Here is a 14786-nt window from a genome sequence, read left to right as displayed (position 1 = left end):
TACTATGGTGCCTGCGGCACTTAATGAGCAGCTCAGTTTCTAGCATACTTGTAGTGTTCTGTGTCATCCCTGGATTAATGATCGTGTTTTTTGTTTTCATACATATTTATAACTGTGCTTTTGTCTCTTTTTGTTTAGTGTTGTATTAGATTAAGGAACGTTGTTCAAAATATCCTTTGGTGAACTATATATCCTGGACATTCGTCCTGCCCTCTTCTTAGAATGGAACCCCCTATTGGCTGAATACCGGGATATCCTCATTCTTGCATACATTATAGCACCCCTTACTATATGATGTAATATATATATATATATATATATATATACACACACACACACACACACACATACATACATACATATATATATTTGTATGGTCTTTGATTATGTATTAATGTTGTATTTTATATACATCTTGATTCACCTCAATTTGATATAGATATATTCTCAAAGATAGGTGTTGTGCAATAATATCTTTGTCACTTGTATGACTTAACAATTCTTTTTCTTTATGTATCTTTATCTATGTTTCTATTTTTTATTTATTTTATATTCTTTATTTTTCACTATCACTTTTTCTGCACATGCACTTTAATTGTTGTAAATATCCCGATGTGTTCGCTATATCTGCTCAATCTTACCAGACAGGAAGCGGTTCCATAGGCAATGTTTTAATTAATTGGCACTGCTGCCCTGATTTGTTATGGTGTCTTTGTACGCTGAGCAGTAAGTATATCATTAGTGTGCATGTCTCTGACGCAGATTATGGCCGCAGCATCACTTCAGGCACCATATAGTGACGTATGCGGGTCATTGACGTCATCGGGAACTTCTTTGTGACCCGCACCGCCATCTTGGAGCCGGGGATGATGTGATCAGAGGCGTTCGGATGTTTTGACACATGCGCCAATTAAGATGATTGCTTAACACTGACATGGGTGAGAACTGATGATTGAAATACTAATCCCCTAACTACACATTATGATTTAGTGGTCACCGACTCTTAAAATTTATGATATCCTGATTATTTCTTGTATGTAGAATTAGGGACTTTGCTACCCCGTATTATGCAACATTGCATTGCCACTTAACATGGAGATGTGTGTGTGTGTGTGTGTGTGTGTGTGTGTGTGTGTGTGTGTGTGTGTGTGTGTGTGTGTACATATATTTTTTTTTTAAATGGTTTCTTATATCCTTGTAATTACTTTGTCATGATGTTCTTTATGTGAGACTCTCTGGGTGTACCGGAGCCTTATCTGAATTTCTCTGTGTTCTGACAATTGTTCTGTGAGCAATATGATTTTTTTGTACATTTTTAAACTATTGTGCCATTAAAAAATGTTTTTATGATCTAATTGGTGGCTGTTTAGCTCCATATTTTCTGTATTTTGTCTTAGTGGGGAGCTCCACTGGGTATTACCCATATTTCATCCTGATTCTTTTAGGATGTTATTATACTATGATATCTGTATCTGAGAGCTTATTTCCCATTTTTAGTCTATGTATCAGTTTTCATAATCTGTGTGTCATTAGGTTTTTTTTCGCATATGAAATTTTTTTTTAATAATTCTTCAAACGTTCTAATATAATCTGCTCAGTGAAGAATGGACAACTCTCAGATAACACAAAGATCTCAGATAAAACAAAGTTGGGCATGATTTGCTTATTTTATAGTTATACAAACTGACATGGTTAAAAACGATTTAACAGTTTTTAGCCACAGCATTTATCGATCACCATAAATATTTTGTTTGCTGTATTGTACATGTTGTTACGATTACACAAAGCATGGCTTTTTTATTATAATAGTTATATATCTATCTATATATTTTGGCTTTTTTATAATGTACTGGTATACAGATATCTGCATAGACCGGTATTTTATACCTTGTAAAGAAGGGTGCTATTCAGGTTTTTAGGCTGAGAAAATAATTATTCTACAACCAGTGACTCAATAGAACTTGTGACTTCTCGGCATTTAGTGGTCACTACTCACATGTGTGGTTATCTGTAGGAATCTCCTCTTTACACCGCTCATCACCCCTCATATATGTCTCTGTAGTATTAATATGGGGCAGATCTTCACCCTAAAAAAAAAATTATAAGTCAGTCAGATGAAGATGTTTAGTGAAATGATTTTCAAAAACACTGATAAAACAAAGTACAACCTGTTCTTTCCTTTTTCGAACCAGCCTTCTGGATAACCAAAAAAATGAGAAGATCCAGACAACATCTAATCTCTATGATCAGCTTTATCCTGTCAGAGCCCCCAGATATAAAACACACACTGAATGGCCACATTACTAGAGACACCCATCTAGTAACACATTGGGCATACATTAGTATTCACAATGGGAGCCATTAATAGTGTTAGTTTCCACAAGGTGCTGAGATTGTTCCCCAGGAATACTGGCCCATGTCAACAGGATAGGTTCTTGCAGTTGCCGCAAATTAGATGAAGGTGCTGAGATGCTCTGAACAACCAATTCTACCTCGTCCCAGAGATGCTTTATAGGGTTAAGATCTGATGACTGTGAAGGCGAGAAAGCAAGGAAAACTCACGACCACGTACCTAGTGGAAAAAGCTGGCAGCATTGCTGTATGACAAAGGTATATTTGTGGTGCTGCAGGATATACTGTTCTTATAGGACACCGATGAAGAGTATTGTAACTATATGGTTAACGCTATTATTTATTTTAGTCACTTGTATTGTATTGTATCGTAACTATATGGTTAACACTATTATTTATTTTAGTCACTTGTGTGAAAGTTATAGGAGAGTAGGAAGTTGGGCAGGTGAGAGTTACAGACGGTCAGTCCTGCATCTGGGCAGGGGAGATATACAGAGGGCCAGCCCTGCAGCTGGGCAGGAGAGAGTTACAGAGGGTCAGCCCTGCAGTCGGAATACCTGAAGCAGTTTGCAAAAAGGGAGTTGTCCAAAATTCGATTTCAAAGGTGTAAGTAGCTTGTTGATGGTGATAGAAAGTGATTGATTACAGCTATTTATTCGAAAGGCTTTACAACCGAAAATTAAGCTGAGGGTGCCAACTATTTTGTCTTGCCCATTGTTGTTTTTTTGTAAAATTATGTCCAATTTGCCCTTTTCCTCAGTTTTTTTTGTGTTGCACACAAATGAAACAAACATATGTATAACAAAATGTGTTATTGTAATAATTTTCTTAGAGAAGTACTTGTTTTCTAGAAATATATATAAGCGCACACACACACCTTGCAAAGGTATTCACCCCTTTTCTTTTTAACTATTTTGTTACATTACAACCTGTGTTTAAATATTTTTGCACCACAATTTGTGTGTGATGCATCAGCACTAAATATGGTGATGAAGTGAAGTGAGAAAAATATAGGCATAAATTAAATTTATGGGATCAAATAACTAAAAATTGTCATGTGCATATGTATTCACCCCTTTTATGATGAAGCCCCCCAAATTTTTGGGTATAAGAAATTACCTTCATTAGTCACATGCTCAGTGAAAGGAAGTCCAACTGTGTGCAATCTCAGTTTCACACGGTCTGTCAGTATATACACTTTACCTTTTCTGAAAGGCCACAGAGGCTGCAACATCATTAAGAGGCACCACTAACCAAACAACACCATGAAAACCAAAGGGATCTCCAGACAAGTCCAGCACAAAGTTGTTCAAAATTCAGGGTTGGGTTATAAAAAATCTCTGATGATCCCTGGAGCACCATCAAATCTATTATCATCAAATGGAAAGAACATGGTACCACAATTAACATGCCAGGAGAGGGCCAGCCACCAAAACTCTCAGCCTGGGCAAGGAGGACATTAGTCAGAGAAGCAGAAGAGACCAAAGGTAACCCTGAAGGAGCTGCAGAGTTCCCAAGCAGAGACTGGAGTATGTGTCCATACGACCACAAAAGCCATACGCTCCATAGGGGTGGCTTTTATGAAGAAGTGGGCCTTCACTTACACACAACTGTATGAGTGTATGAGTGTGCCAAAAGATATGTGGGAGACTCCCAGAGGACACCATCAAATTTGAAGGCGCTGGAGCAGTTTTGCCTTAGGGATGGGCAAAAATTCCAGTGGAAAGCTCAGATACTTATCCAAAGCGACTTGCAGCTATAATTTCTGAAAAAGAAGGCCCTCCAAAGTACTGATTTTAGGGGGGCGAATACTTATGCACACTGAAGTTTTCACAGGTCATGTAGTCATGGTATGGGTTAATATCCTTGTACCATAGAGGAAACTGCTGCCATGAAGGGACTATCTTGATCAATCACATAACTTAGGTAAGTCCTAGTGACAAAATGTCAATCCACAGATATCAGAGGACCCAGAATGTGCCAAATAAATATTCTCCACATCATAACTTCACCTCCACCAGTCTGAACTGTTCACCCCTGACAGAAAAGGTCCATGGATTCATGCTACCTGTGCCAAATGCTGACCTTCCCATCATCAATCTGGATTCATCCGTGCAGAGAATGATTTCCAAAGTTCAACTATATCATTTTTGCTCTTTTGCCAAAAAAAGTTTTTCCTTTCTGTTTCCGTTGGTCATCCCTGACCCTGGAACTTGTCTCCTGCTGCTATCGCCCATCTGTACCTTTAACCCCTTCACCCCCAAGGGTGGTTTGCACGCTAATGACCGGGCCAATTTTTACAATTCTGACCACTGTCCCTTTATGAGGTTATAACTCTGGAACGCTTCAACGGATCTTGGCGATTCAGACATTGTTTTCTCGTGACATATTGTACTTCATGATAGTGGTAAAATTTCTTCGATATAACTTGCGTTTATTTGTGAAAAAAATGAATATTTGGCGAAAATTTTGAAAATTTTGCAATTTTGCAACTTTGAATTTTTATGCCCTTAAATCACAGACATATGTCATGCAAAATTCTTAATAAGTAACATTTCCCACATGTCTACTTTACATCAGCACAATTTTGGAACCAAAATTTTTTTTTGTGACGGAGTTATAAGGGTTAAAAGTTGACCAGCAATTTCTCATTTTTACAACACCATTTTTTTTTAGGGACCACATCTCATTTGAAGTCATTTTGAGGGGTCTATATGATAGAAAATACCCAAGTGTGACACCATTCTAAAAACTGCACCCCTCAAGGTACTCAAAACCACTTTCAAGAAGTTTATTAACCCTCCAGGTGTTTCACAGGAATTTTTGGAATGTTTAAATAAAAATAAACATTTAACTTTTTTTCACACAAAGTTTATTTCAGCTCCAATTTGTTTTATTTTACCAAGGGTAACAGGAGAAAATAGACCCCAAAATTTGTTGCACAATTTGTCCTGAGTACGCTGACACCCCATATGTGGGGGTAAACCACTGTTTGGGCGCATGGCAGAGCTCGGAAGGAAAGGAGCGCCATTTGACTTTTCAATGCAAAATTGACTGGAATTGAGATGGGACGCCATGTTGCATTTGGAGAGCCCCTGATGTGCCTAAACTTTGAAACCCCCCACAAGTGACACCATTTTGGAAAGTAGACCCCCTAAGGATCTTATCTAGATGTGTGGTGAGCACTTTGACCCAACAAGTGCTTCACAGAAGTTTATAATGCAGAGTCGTAAAAATAAAAAATCATATTTTTTCACAAAAATGATCTTTTTGCCCCCAATTTTTTATTTTCCCAAGGGTAAGAGAAGAAATTGGACCCGAAAAATTGTTGTGCAATTTGTCCTGAGTACGCTGATACCCCATATGTGGGTGTAAACCATTGTTTGGGCGCAGGGCAGAGCTCGGAAGGGAAGGAGCGCCATTTGACTTTTCAATGCAAAATTGACTGGAATTGAGATGGGACGCCATGTTGCGTTTGGAGAGCCCCTGATGTGCCTAAACATTGAAACCCTGTACAAGTGACACCATTTTGGAAAGTAGACCCCTTAAGGAACTTATCTAGATGTGTGGTGAGCACTTTGACCCAACAAGTGCTTCACAGAAGTTTATAATGCAGAGCCGTAAAAATAAAAAATCATATTTTTTCACAAAAATGATCTTTTTGCCCCCATTTTTTATTTCCCCAAGGGTAAGAGAAGAAATTAGACCACAAAAGTTGTTGTGCAATTTGTCCTGAGTACGACGATACCCCATATGTGGGGGTAAACCACTGTTTGGGCGCATAGCAGAGCTCGGAAGGGAAGGGGCGCTATTTTACTTTTCAATGCAAAATTGACTGGAATTAAGATGGGATGCCATGTTGCGTTTGGAGAGCCCCTGATGTGCCTAAACATTAAAAACCCCCACAAGTGACACCATTTTGGAAAGTAGACCCCCTAAGGAACTTATCTAGATGTGTTTTGATAGCTTTGAACCCCCAAGTGTTTCACTACAGTTTATAACGCAGAGCCGTGAAAATAAAAATTCTTTTTTTTTTCACAAAAATGATTTTTAGCCCCCAGTTTTGTATTTTCACAAGGGTATCAGGATAAATTGGACTCCAAAAGTTGTTGTCCAATTTGTCCTGAGTACGCTGATATCCCATATGTTGGGGGGGAACCACTGTTTGGGCGCATGACAGAGCTCGGAAGGGAAGGAGCGCCATTTGGAATGCAGACTTAAATAGATTGGTCTGCAGGCGTCACGTTGCATTTGCAGAGCCCCTGATGTACCCAAACAGTACAAACCCCCCACAAGTGACCCCATATTGGAAACTAGACCCCCCAAGGAACTTATCTAGATGTGTTGTGAGAACTTTGAACCCCCAAGTGTTTCACTACAGTTTATAACGCAGAGCCGTGAAAATATAAAAATTCTTTTTTTTCACAAAAATGATTTTTAGCCCCCAGTTTTGTATTTTCACAAGGGTATCAGGATAAATTGGACCCCAAAAGTTGTTGTCCAATTTGTCCTGAGTACGCTGATACCCCATATGTGGGGGGGAACCACTGTTTGGGCGCATGACAGAGCTCGGAAGGGAAGGAGCGCCATTTGGAATGCAGACTTAAATGGATTGGTCTGCAGGCGTCACGTTGCATTTGCAGAGCCCCTGATGTACCCAAACAGTACAAACCCCCCACAAGTGACCCCATATTGGAAACTAGACCCCCCAAGGAACTTATCTAGATGTGTTGTGAGAACTTTGAACCCCCAAGTGTTTCACTACAGTTTACAACGCAGAGCCGTGAAAATAAAAAATCTTTTTTTTCCCACAAAACTTATTTTTTGGCCCCCAGTTTTGTATTTTCCCAAGGGTAGCAGGAGAACTTGGACCCCAAAAGATGATGTCCAATTTGTCCTGACTACGCTGATACCCCATATGTTGGGGTAAACCCCTGTTTGGGCACACGGGAGAGCTCGGAAGGGAAGGAGCACTGTTTTCCTTTTTCAACGCAGAATTGGCTGGAATTCAGATCGGATGCCATGTCCCGTTTGGAGAGCCCCTGATGTGCCTAAACAGTGGAAACCCCCAATTATAACTGAAACCCTAATCCAAACACACCCCTTACCCTAATCCCAACAGTAACCCTAACCACTCCTCTAACCCAGACACACCCAACCCTATTCCCAACCGTAAATGTAATCCAAACCTTAACCCTATCTTTAGCCCCAACCCTAACTGTAGCCCTAACCCTAGCCCCAACCCTAGCCCTAACCCTAGCCCTAACCCTAGCAATAACCCTAGCCCTAACACTAGCCCTAACCCTAGCCCTAACCCTAGCCCCAACCCTAGCCCTAACCCTAGCCATAACCCTAGCCCCAACCCTAGCCCTAACCCTAACCCTAGCCCCAACCCTAGCCCCAACCCTAACCCTTGCCCTAACTCTAGCCCTAACTCTAGCCCTAACTCTAGCCCTAACTCTAGTCCTAACTCTAGTCCTAACTCTAGTCCTAACTCTAGTCCTAACTCTAGTCCTAACTCTAGTCCTAACTCTAGTCCTAACTCTAGTCCTAACTCTAGTCCTAACTCTAGTCCTAACTCTAGCCCTAACCCTAACCGGAAAATGGAAATAAATACATTTTTCAATTTTTTTATTTTTCCCTAACTAAGGGGGTGATGAAGGGGGGCTTGATTTACTTTTATAGCGGGTTTTTTAGCGGATTTTTATGATTGGCAGCCGTCACACACTGAAAGACGCTTTTCATTGCAAAAAATATTTTTTGCGTTCCCACATTTTGAGAGCTGTAATTTTTCCATATTTGAGTCCACAGAGTCATGTGAGATCTTGTTTTTTGTGGGACGAGTTGACGTTTTTATTGGTAACATTTTCGGACACGTGACATTTTTTGATCACTTTTTATTCCGATTTTTGTGAGGCAGAGTGATCAAAAACCAGCTATTCATGAATTTCTTTTGGGGGAGGCGTTTATACCGTTCCGCGTTTGGTAAAATTGATAAAGCAGTTTTATTCGTCGGGTCAGTACGATTACAGCGATATCTCATTTATATCATTTTTTTATGTTTTGGCGCTTTTATACGATAAAAACTATTTTATAGAAAAAATAATTATTTTGGTATCGCTTTATTCTCAGGACTATAACTTTTTTATTTTTTTGCTGATGATGCTGTATGGCGGCTCGTTTTTTGCGGGACAAGATGACGTTTTCAGCGGTACCATGGTTATTTATATCAGTCTTTTTGATCGCGTGTTATTCCACTTTTCGTTCGGCGGTATGATAATAAAGCGTTGTTTTTTGCCTCGTTTTTTTTTTTTTTTCTTACGGTGTTTACTGAAGGGGTTAACTAGTGGGGCAGTTTTATAGGTTGGGTAGTTACGGACGCGGCGATACTAAATATGTGTACTTTTATTGTTTTTTTTATTTTATTTAGCAAAAGAAATGTATTTATGGGAATAATATATATATTTTTTTTATTTATTTAGGATATTTTTTTTATTTATTTTTTTACACATGTGGGGAATTTTTTTTAAACTTTTTTACTTTGTCCCAGGGGGGGACATCACAGATCATTGATCTGGCAGTGTGCACAGCACTCTGCCAGATCGACGATCTGCTGTGCAGGGCTGCAGGCTTACCAAGTGTCTGCTCTGAGCAGGCGCTCGGTAAGCCACCTCCCTCCCTGCAGGACCCGGATGCCGCGGCCATCTTGGATCCGGGACCTGCGGCAAGGAGGGAGGTAGGAGACCCTCGGAGCAACGCGATCACATCGCGTTGCTCCGGGGGTCTCAGGGAAGCCCGCAGGGAGCCCACTCCCTGCGCGATGCTTCCCTATACCGCCGGTACACCGCGATCATGTTTGATCGCGGTGTGCCGGGGGTTAATGTGCCGGGGGCGGTCCGTGACCGCTCCTGGCACATAGTGCCGGATGTCAGCTGCGATATGCAGCTGACACCCGGCCGCGATCGGCCGCGCTCCCCCCGTGAGTGCGGCCGATCACGTATGACGTACTATCCCGTCGGTGGTCATACGGGCCCACCCCACCTCGACGGGATAGTACGTCAGATGTCAGGAAGGGGTTAAGTAATGATGACTGCATTCACTAACATTAGTTGAACACTAGCGCCGTATCCATCTGCAGTGTGTATAACTGTACCACAGTTCTCAGAACTATTGTTCACATTTTCCTTTCCACAGGATCCAATATCATTGGTTATTTTTATTGATCACATCATTGCATGTTAAAAAAACCCCATAAGGTTGGCATTTTCTGAATTTACTTGTGCTGTGACAGTTTTCGCAGTAATTCAGAAAGCTCAACGTTCCTACACTGAAAACTGATCACTCCGATTTAAGGCACAGTCAGACGGCAGTATAAATCGGAACGCAGTGCACAGATTGGCCGGCGGCTCACCCAACTGGAGTCACAGGTTCACAGATTGCTATTCAGCTGTCTTGCTCAGATTGGAAGAGCCACCAGCTATAGCGTGTGCACTGCATTCAGATCTCGGTCTGATTTATACAGCTGTCTGACTGCGCCCTAAGGCTATGTGCACACGCTGCTGATTTTGCTGCAGATTCGCAGCAGTTTTCCATTCGTTGTACAGTACCATGTAAACCTATGGAAAACAAAATCCGCAGGGCACATGCTGCGGAAACGCAGCGGTGCTTTTTCCCGCAGCATGTCAATTCTTTGTGCGGATTCCGCAAGGGGTTTACACCTGCTCCTAAATAGGAATCTGCAGGTGTAAAACTGTGTTGGAATCTGCACAAAAACCGCAAAAAACGCGGTAATTCCAAAATCAGTGCGGAAAATGCGCACACCATTCCGCAGCGTGTGCACATACCATTATGCTGACTTACGGTCATGTGTCTAACTGAAAGTCCAAGATTCCGACACTCAATCAGGTGCATATATTTACAACACGAAGAAAGTGTACAAAATGTTTCGGTCGTTAAACACTAAATGGTTCAATAAGATTCAAAACATAGTACATGCGTATCCAACTCTTTTTGCTTCAAGCATAAGCTTGTGCCTAGGGAGAGAGACTATTGTAGTCCGCAGGGTTGAAATTCCTGTCACTGTAGAGACCAGAAGACAAAAACGTTTTGTACACTTTCTTCATGTTATAAATAAATTCACCAGATTGAGCGCCGGATTCTTGGACTTGCTATCAGTAACGTGTTGGGACCATGTCCGAGCACCTACAAACAAGGAGTGCCATTTTTTTTTCTCTGTAGCATGTGTCTAATTGGTTTCAGATGTGAGTGTGTCAGTGTCTCTAACAAATTTTCAATTCAGTGTATACTATTGGTGGATAAAAAAAGACTGAACACAAGACCTTCGCAGCCTTCTACACATGATAAGGGAGATCTCATGACACCTTCTCTGCATCTACCTGATGATCCTGAGGAACATCGACATCTTCTTGTTTACAGTCCTGTGGAAGAAGAGGATGGGGACATCTCTCTGGTGTTGTCCTCTCACTGGATAGAACTGGAGGAAACAAATACAGGGACTGAATTCATTCTTTACATACAGATAATTATAGACTGCATTTAACCCCTTTCTGCCATCAGACGGCATAGTACGTCCGTGGGCAGAACGCCCCAGCTTTGATGCGGGCTCCGGCGCTGAGTCGGCATCAAAGCTGGGACAGGTCAGCTATTTTGAACAGCTGACATGTGCCCGCAGTAGGCGCAGACGGAGACACAATCCGTCCAAGCCTATTAACTAGTTAAATGCCGCTGTCAAACTGACAGAGGCATTAAACAAGCGCTTCCGGCCATCTGACCGGAAATGCGTGCACCACTGACCCGTCACATTATCGGGGGGTCAGCGGTGCATCGGCATGACAACGAGAGGTCACCTGAAGACCTCTATGGTTGTTGATGCCAGACAGCTGTGAGCGCCACCCTGTGGTCGGCGCTCATAGCAATGCTGTAATTCAGCTACATAGGAGCGATCTGAGCATCTCTCCTATGTAGAAGAGCCGATCAGCCTATGACAGCTTCTAGCCTCCCATGGAGGCTATTGAAGCATATCAAAAGTAAAAAAAAAAATGTTTAAAAAAAATCTGAAAAAAATATATATATAAAACTCCCTTTCGCTCCATTCAAAATAAAATCAAACCTACACATTTTTGGTATTGCCGCATTCAGAATCGCCCGATCTATCAATAAAAAAAAAGGATTAATCTGATCGCTAAACGGCGTAGCGAGAAAAAAATTCAAAACGCCAGAACTACGTTTTTTGGTCACTGCAATGTTGCATTAAAATGCAATATCAAGGCGATCAAAAGATCGTATCTGCACAAAAATGGTATAATTAAAAACGTCAGCTAGGCACGCAAAAAATAAGCCCTCACCCGACCCGAGATCCTGAAAAATGGAGACGGTACAGGTCTCGGAATATGGCACAATTTTTTTTAGCAAATTTTGGAATTTTTCACTACTTAGATAAAAAAATGACCTAAACATATTTGGTGTCTATGAACTCATAATGTCCTGGAGAATCATAATGGCAGGTCAATTTTAGCATTTAGTGAACCTACCAAAAAAGTCAAACAAAAAACAAGTGTGGGATTGCACTTTTCTTGCAATTTCAATGCAATTGGATTTTTTTTTCCCCATTTTCTAGTACATGACATGGTAAAACCAATGGTGTCGTTCAAAAGTACACCTCATCCCGCAAAAAATAAGCCCTCACATGGCCACATTGACAGAAAAATAAAAAAGTTATGGCTCTGGGAAGGTAGGGAGCAAAAAATGAAAAAACAAAGCCAAAAAAAGCTCCGGGGGTTAAGGGGTCAATCCTGTCTATTACCTGGTGATGTGAGGGGCCGGGGAACCTCCATCATGACGTCCTTGTACTGATCTTTGTGCCCTTCTAAATATTCCCACTCCTCCATGGAGAAATAGACGGTGACATCCTGACACCTTATAGGAACCTGACACATACATTGATACCGTTATCCACAGAATCCCTCCATAGCGTTACTGTATAATGTCCCAGCATTCCCAGCAGTGTCACCTCTCCAGTCAGTAGTTCGATCATCTTGTAGGTGAGTTCTAGGATCTTCTGGTCATTGATGTCCTCATGTATCACGGGGTGAGGTGGAGGCCCTGTGATTGGGCTCAGAGGTCTTCCCCATCCCTCAGACACAGGGGCCTGATAGCGCTCACTAGAGGTCTTCTTCACTACTGTGTAATCCTGGTTATGGAGAGACACATTAATAAACCTCACTACAGACATTTCCAGAGTCCTCACCTCTCCAGTTCTGTCCATCTGTTATTCCCATAAATAAGAATGATGTAATGTGACGTCATCAGAATCTCTCACCTCACCAGTAAGCCGGAAGAGGATCTCTAGTATGAGGTGTAATATCCTCTCTGCCATCTTTTCCCTGTCCCCATCCATCCTTGTAGGGTCACTCAGGAGAATTCTCTTGTATAGAAGATCTCCACTAAGAGGATCCAATATTGTAGGGGCCTGAATGGGGAGAAGATGATGATATAACATCATAAAGATCCTATGTAAGAAATCTCCAGAGCGGTCATGGATTACACCGCTGTGCTCATAACAGGAAGTTGTTGTGCACGTGTGAGGGGAAGAGAGGAGTGAGGTGAAAATGAGAGGAGTGAAGGTGAAAATGAGAGGAGGGGAAAATCAGAGGAGTGAGGGGAAAATCAGAGGAGTGAGGGGAAAATCAGAGGAGGGGAAATAGTGCAGTGGTCGGAAAATAAGAGAAGTGAAGGTGAAAATGAGAGGAGTGCAGGTGAAAATGAGAGAAGTGAACGTGAAAATCAGAGGAGGGGAAAATCAGAGGAGTGAGTGAAAAATGAGGAGGGGAAAATAGTGCAGTGGTCATAAAATGAGAGGAGTGAGGTGAAAATGAGAGGAGAGAGGTAAAAATGAGAGAAGTGAAGGTGAAAAGGAGAGGAGCGAAGGTGAAAATCAGAGGAGTGGAAATGAGAGGAGTGAGGGGAAAATGAGAGGAGTGAGGGGAAAATCAGGAGGGGAAATAGTGGAGTGGTCGGAAAATGACAGGTGTGAGGGGGAAGAATGACAGGTGTGAGGGGGAAGAATGACAGGTGTGAGGGGGAAGAATGACAGGTGTGAGGGGGAAGAATGACAGGTGTGAGGGGGAAGAATGACAGGTGTGAGGGGGAAGAATGACAGGTGTGAGGGGGAAAAATGACAGGTGTGAGGGGGAAAAATGACAGCTGTGAAAGGGGAACATGACAGCTGTGAAAGGGGAACATGACAGCTGTGAAAGGGGAACATGACAGCTGTGAAAGGGGAACATGACAGCTGTGAAAGGGGAACATGACAGGTGTTAAAGGGGAAAATGACAGGTGTTGGGGGGAAAATGAGAGATGTGAGGGGAGAATGAGAGATGTGAGGGGGAAAATGAGAGAAGTGAGGTGCTTTTCACCTCAGCTCTTACATGTGGAGCCGGCTGTACCCTAATGTGCAGAGTCCCGGTGCCCCCCAGGACTGAGTCCTGTCCCCTCTATCACACAGTCCCTGCCCCCCATTACCGCTCACCAGTGCAGACTTCTCCCTTCAGCTCTTACATGTTGCTGCTTCCTACACAGAAAACCCTTCCCTTCCTACAAGCCCCCACCCTGCTCCTCCCCCATGTGACTGATCACATGACTGTGACATCATCACAGGTCCTGGAAGCAGAGTACAGTCATATATCTAATCTTGTGTAGAGAATGATGATTGTGACTTCTGTGAGTATGTCCCCGGAGCCTCCACTGTACAGAGGTTGCAGTCAGATCCTCAGATAATCTCCTCAGGATGTAGACAGCTCAGCACTGACAGGACAGATCGGAGTTGGTTCCAGGATCCGCAGTCTCCATTCTAGTCCCTTCTTCTGGCTTTTTTCCTGTTTTTTTTTAATTTTATTTATTTCTCAGATGTTTAATGGCATCACAGGTCAGACAGGAAGGTTATTTACACTGTTCTATATTTTAAGTACTTGGGTAAAAGTCATTTTTTTCCTGATTTATAAATCTTACATTTTTAGTGTCACTTTTTGTAATATAAATAATTACGCTCAGCGCTGATTGTTGAGTGTCACCAAAATGTGACTTTTCCCATCTGTCACCATCCTGTCGGCAGCCGCGAAATTGTGAGGAGTGAGAGGAGCTTCATGGGGAGAAAGGGAGTGCAACCGACAGTCATCATAACAGAGCACAATCGACAGTCATAAAAGAGCGCAACCGACAGTCATCATAACAGAGCACAACTGACAGTCATCATAACAGAGTGCAACCGACAGTCATCATAACAGCACAACCGACAATGATCATAAAAGAAAGCAACCGACAGTCATCATAAAAGAGCGCAACCAACAGCCATTAAAAAAGAGAGCAACCGACAGTCATCATAACAGAGGACAACAGACAGTCATCATAAAAGAGCA

The 14786-nt window shown here is 42.0% G+C and overlaps 1 protein-coding gene across 1 annotated transcript in view; it reads right to left on the bottom strand.

Annotated features, from left to right (window-relative positions):
- LOC143767245 (uncharacterized) overlaps positions 1 to 13963 on the bottom strand; it is a 41190-nt gene extending 27227 nt beyond the window's left edge. Inside the window, exons 1-6 of the mRNA XM_077255441.1 lie at positions 13901 to 13963; positions 12692 to 12841; positions 12383 to 12562; positions 12176 to 12299; positions 10749 to 10846; positions 1997 to 2087 (exon numbers count right to left, since the gene is read on the bottom strand). Coding sequence (XP_077111556.1) covers positions 1997 to 2087; positions 10749 to 10846; positions 12176 to 12299; positions 12383 to 12562; positions 12692 to 12769 — 571 coding nt within the window. The 5' untranslated portion in view covers positions 12770 to 12841; positions 13901 to 13963. The remainder of the gene's footprint in view (positions 1 to 1996; positions 2088 to 10748; positions 10847 to 12175; positions 12300 to 12382; positions 12563 to 12691; positions 12842 to 13900) is intronic.
- Between the last annotated feature and the right edge of the window lie 823 nt (positions 13964 to 14786).

The sequence above is a fragment of the Ranitomeya variabilis genome, chromosome 4 (assembly GCF_051348905.1).
Source record: "Ranitomeya variabilis isolate aRanVar5 chromosome 4, aRanVar5.hap1, whole genome shotgun sequence".
Lineage (NCBI taxonomy): Eukaryota > Metazoa > Chordata > Amphibia > Anura > Dendrobatidae > Ranitomeya > Ranitomeya variabilis.
The sequence above is the reverse complement of the archived record's forward strand: the minus strand, read 5'-3'. Positions and strand labels throughout refer to the sequence as shown.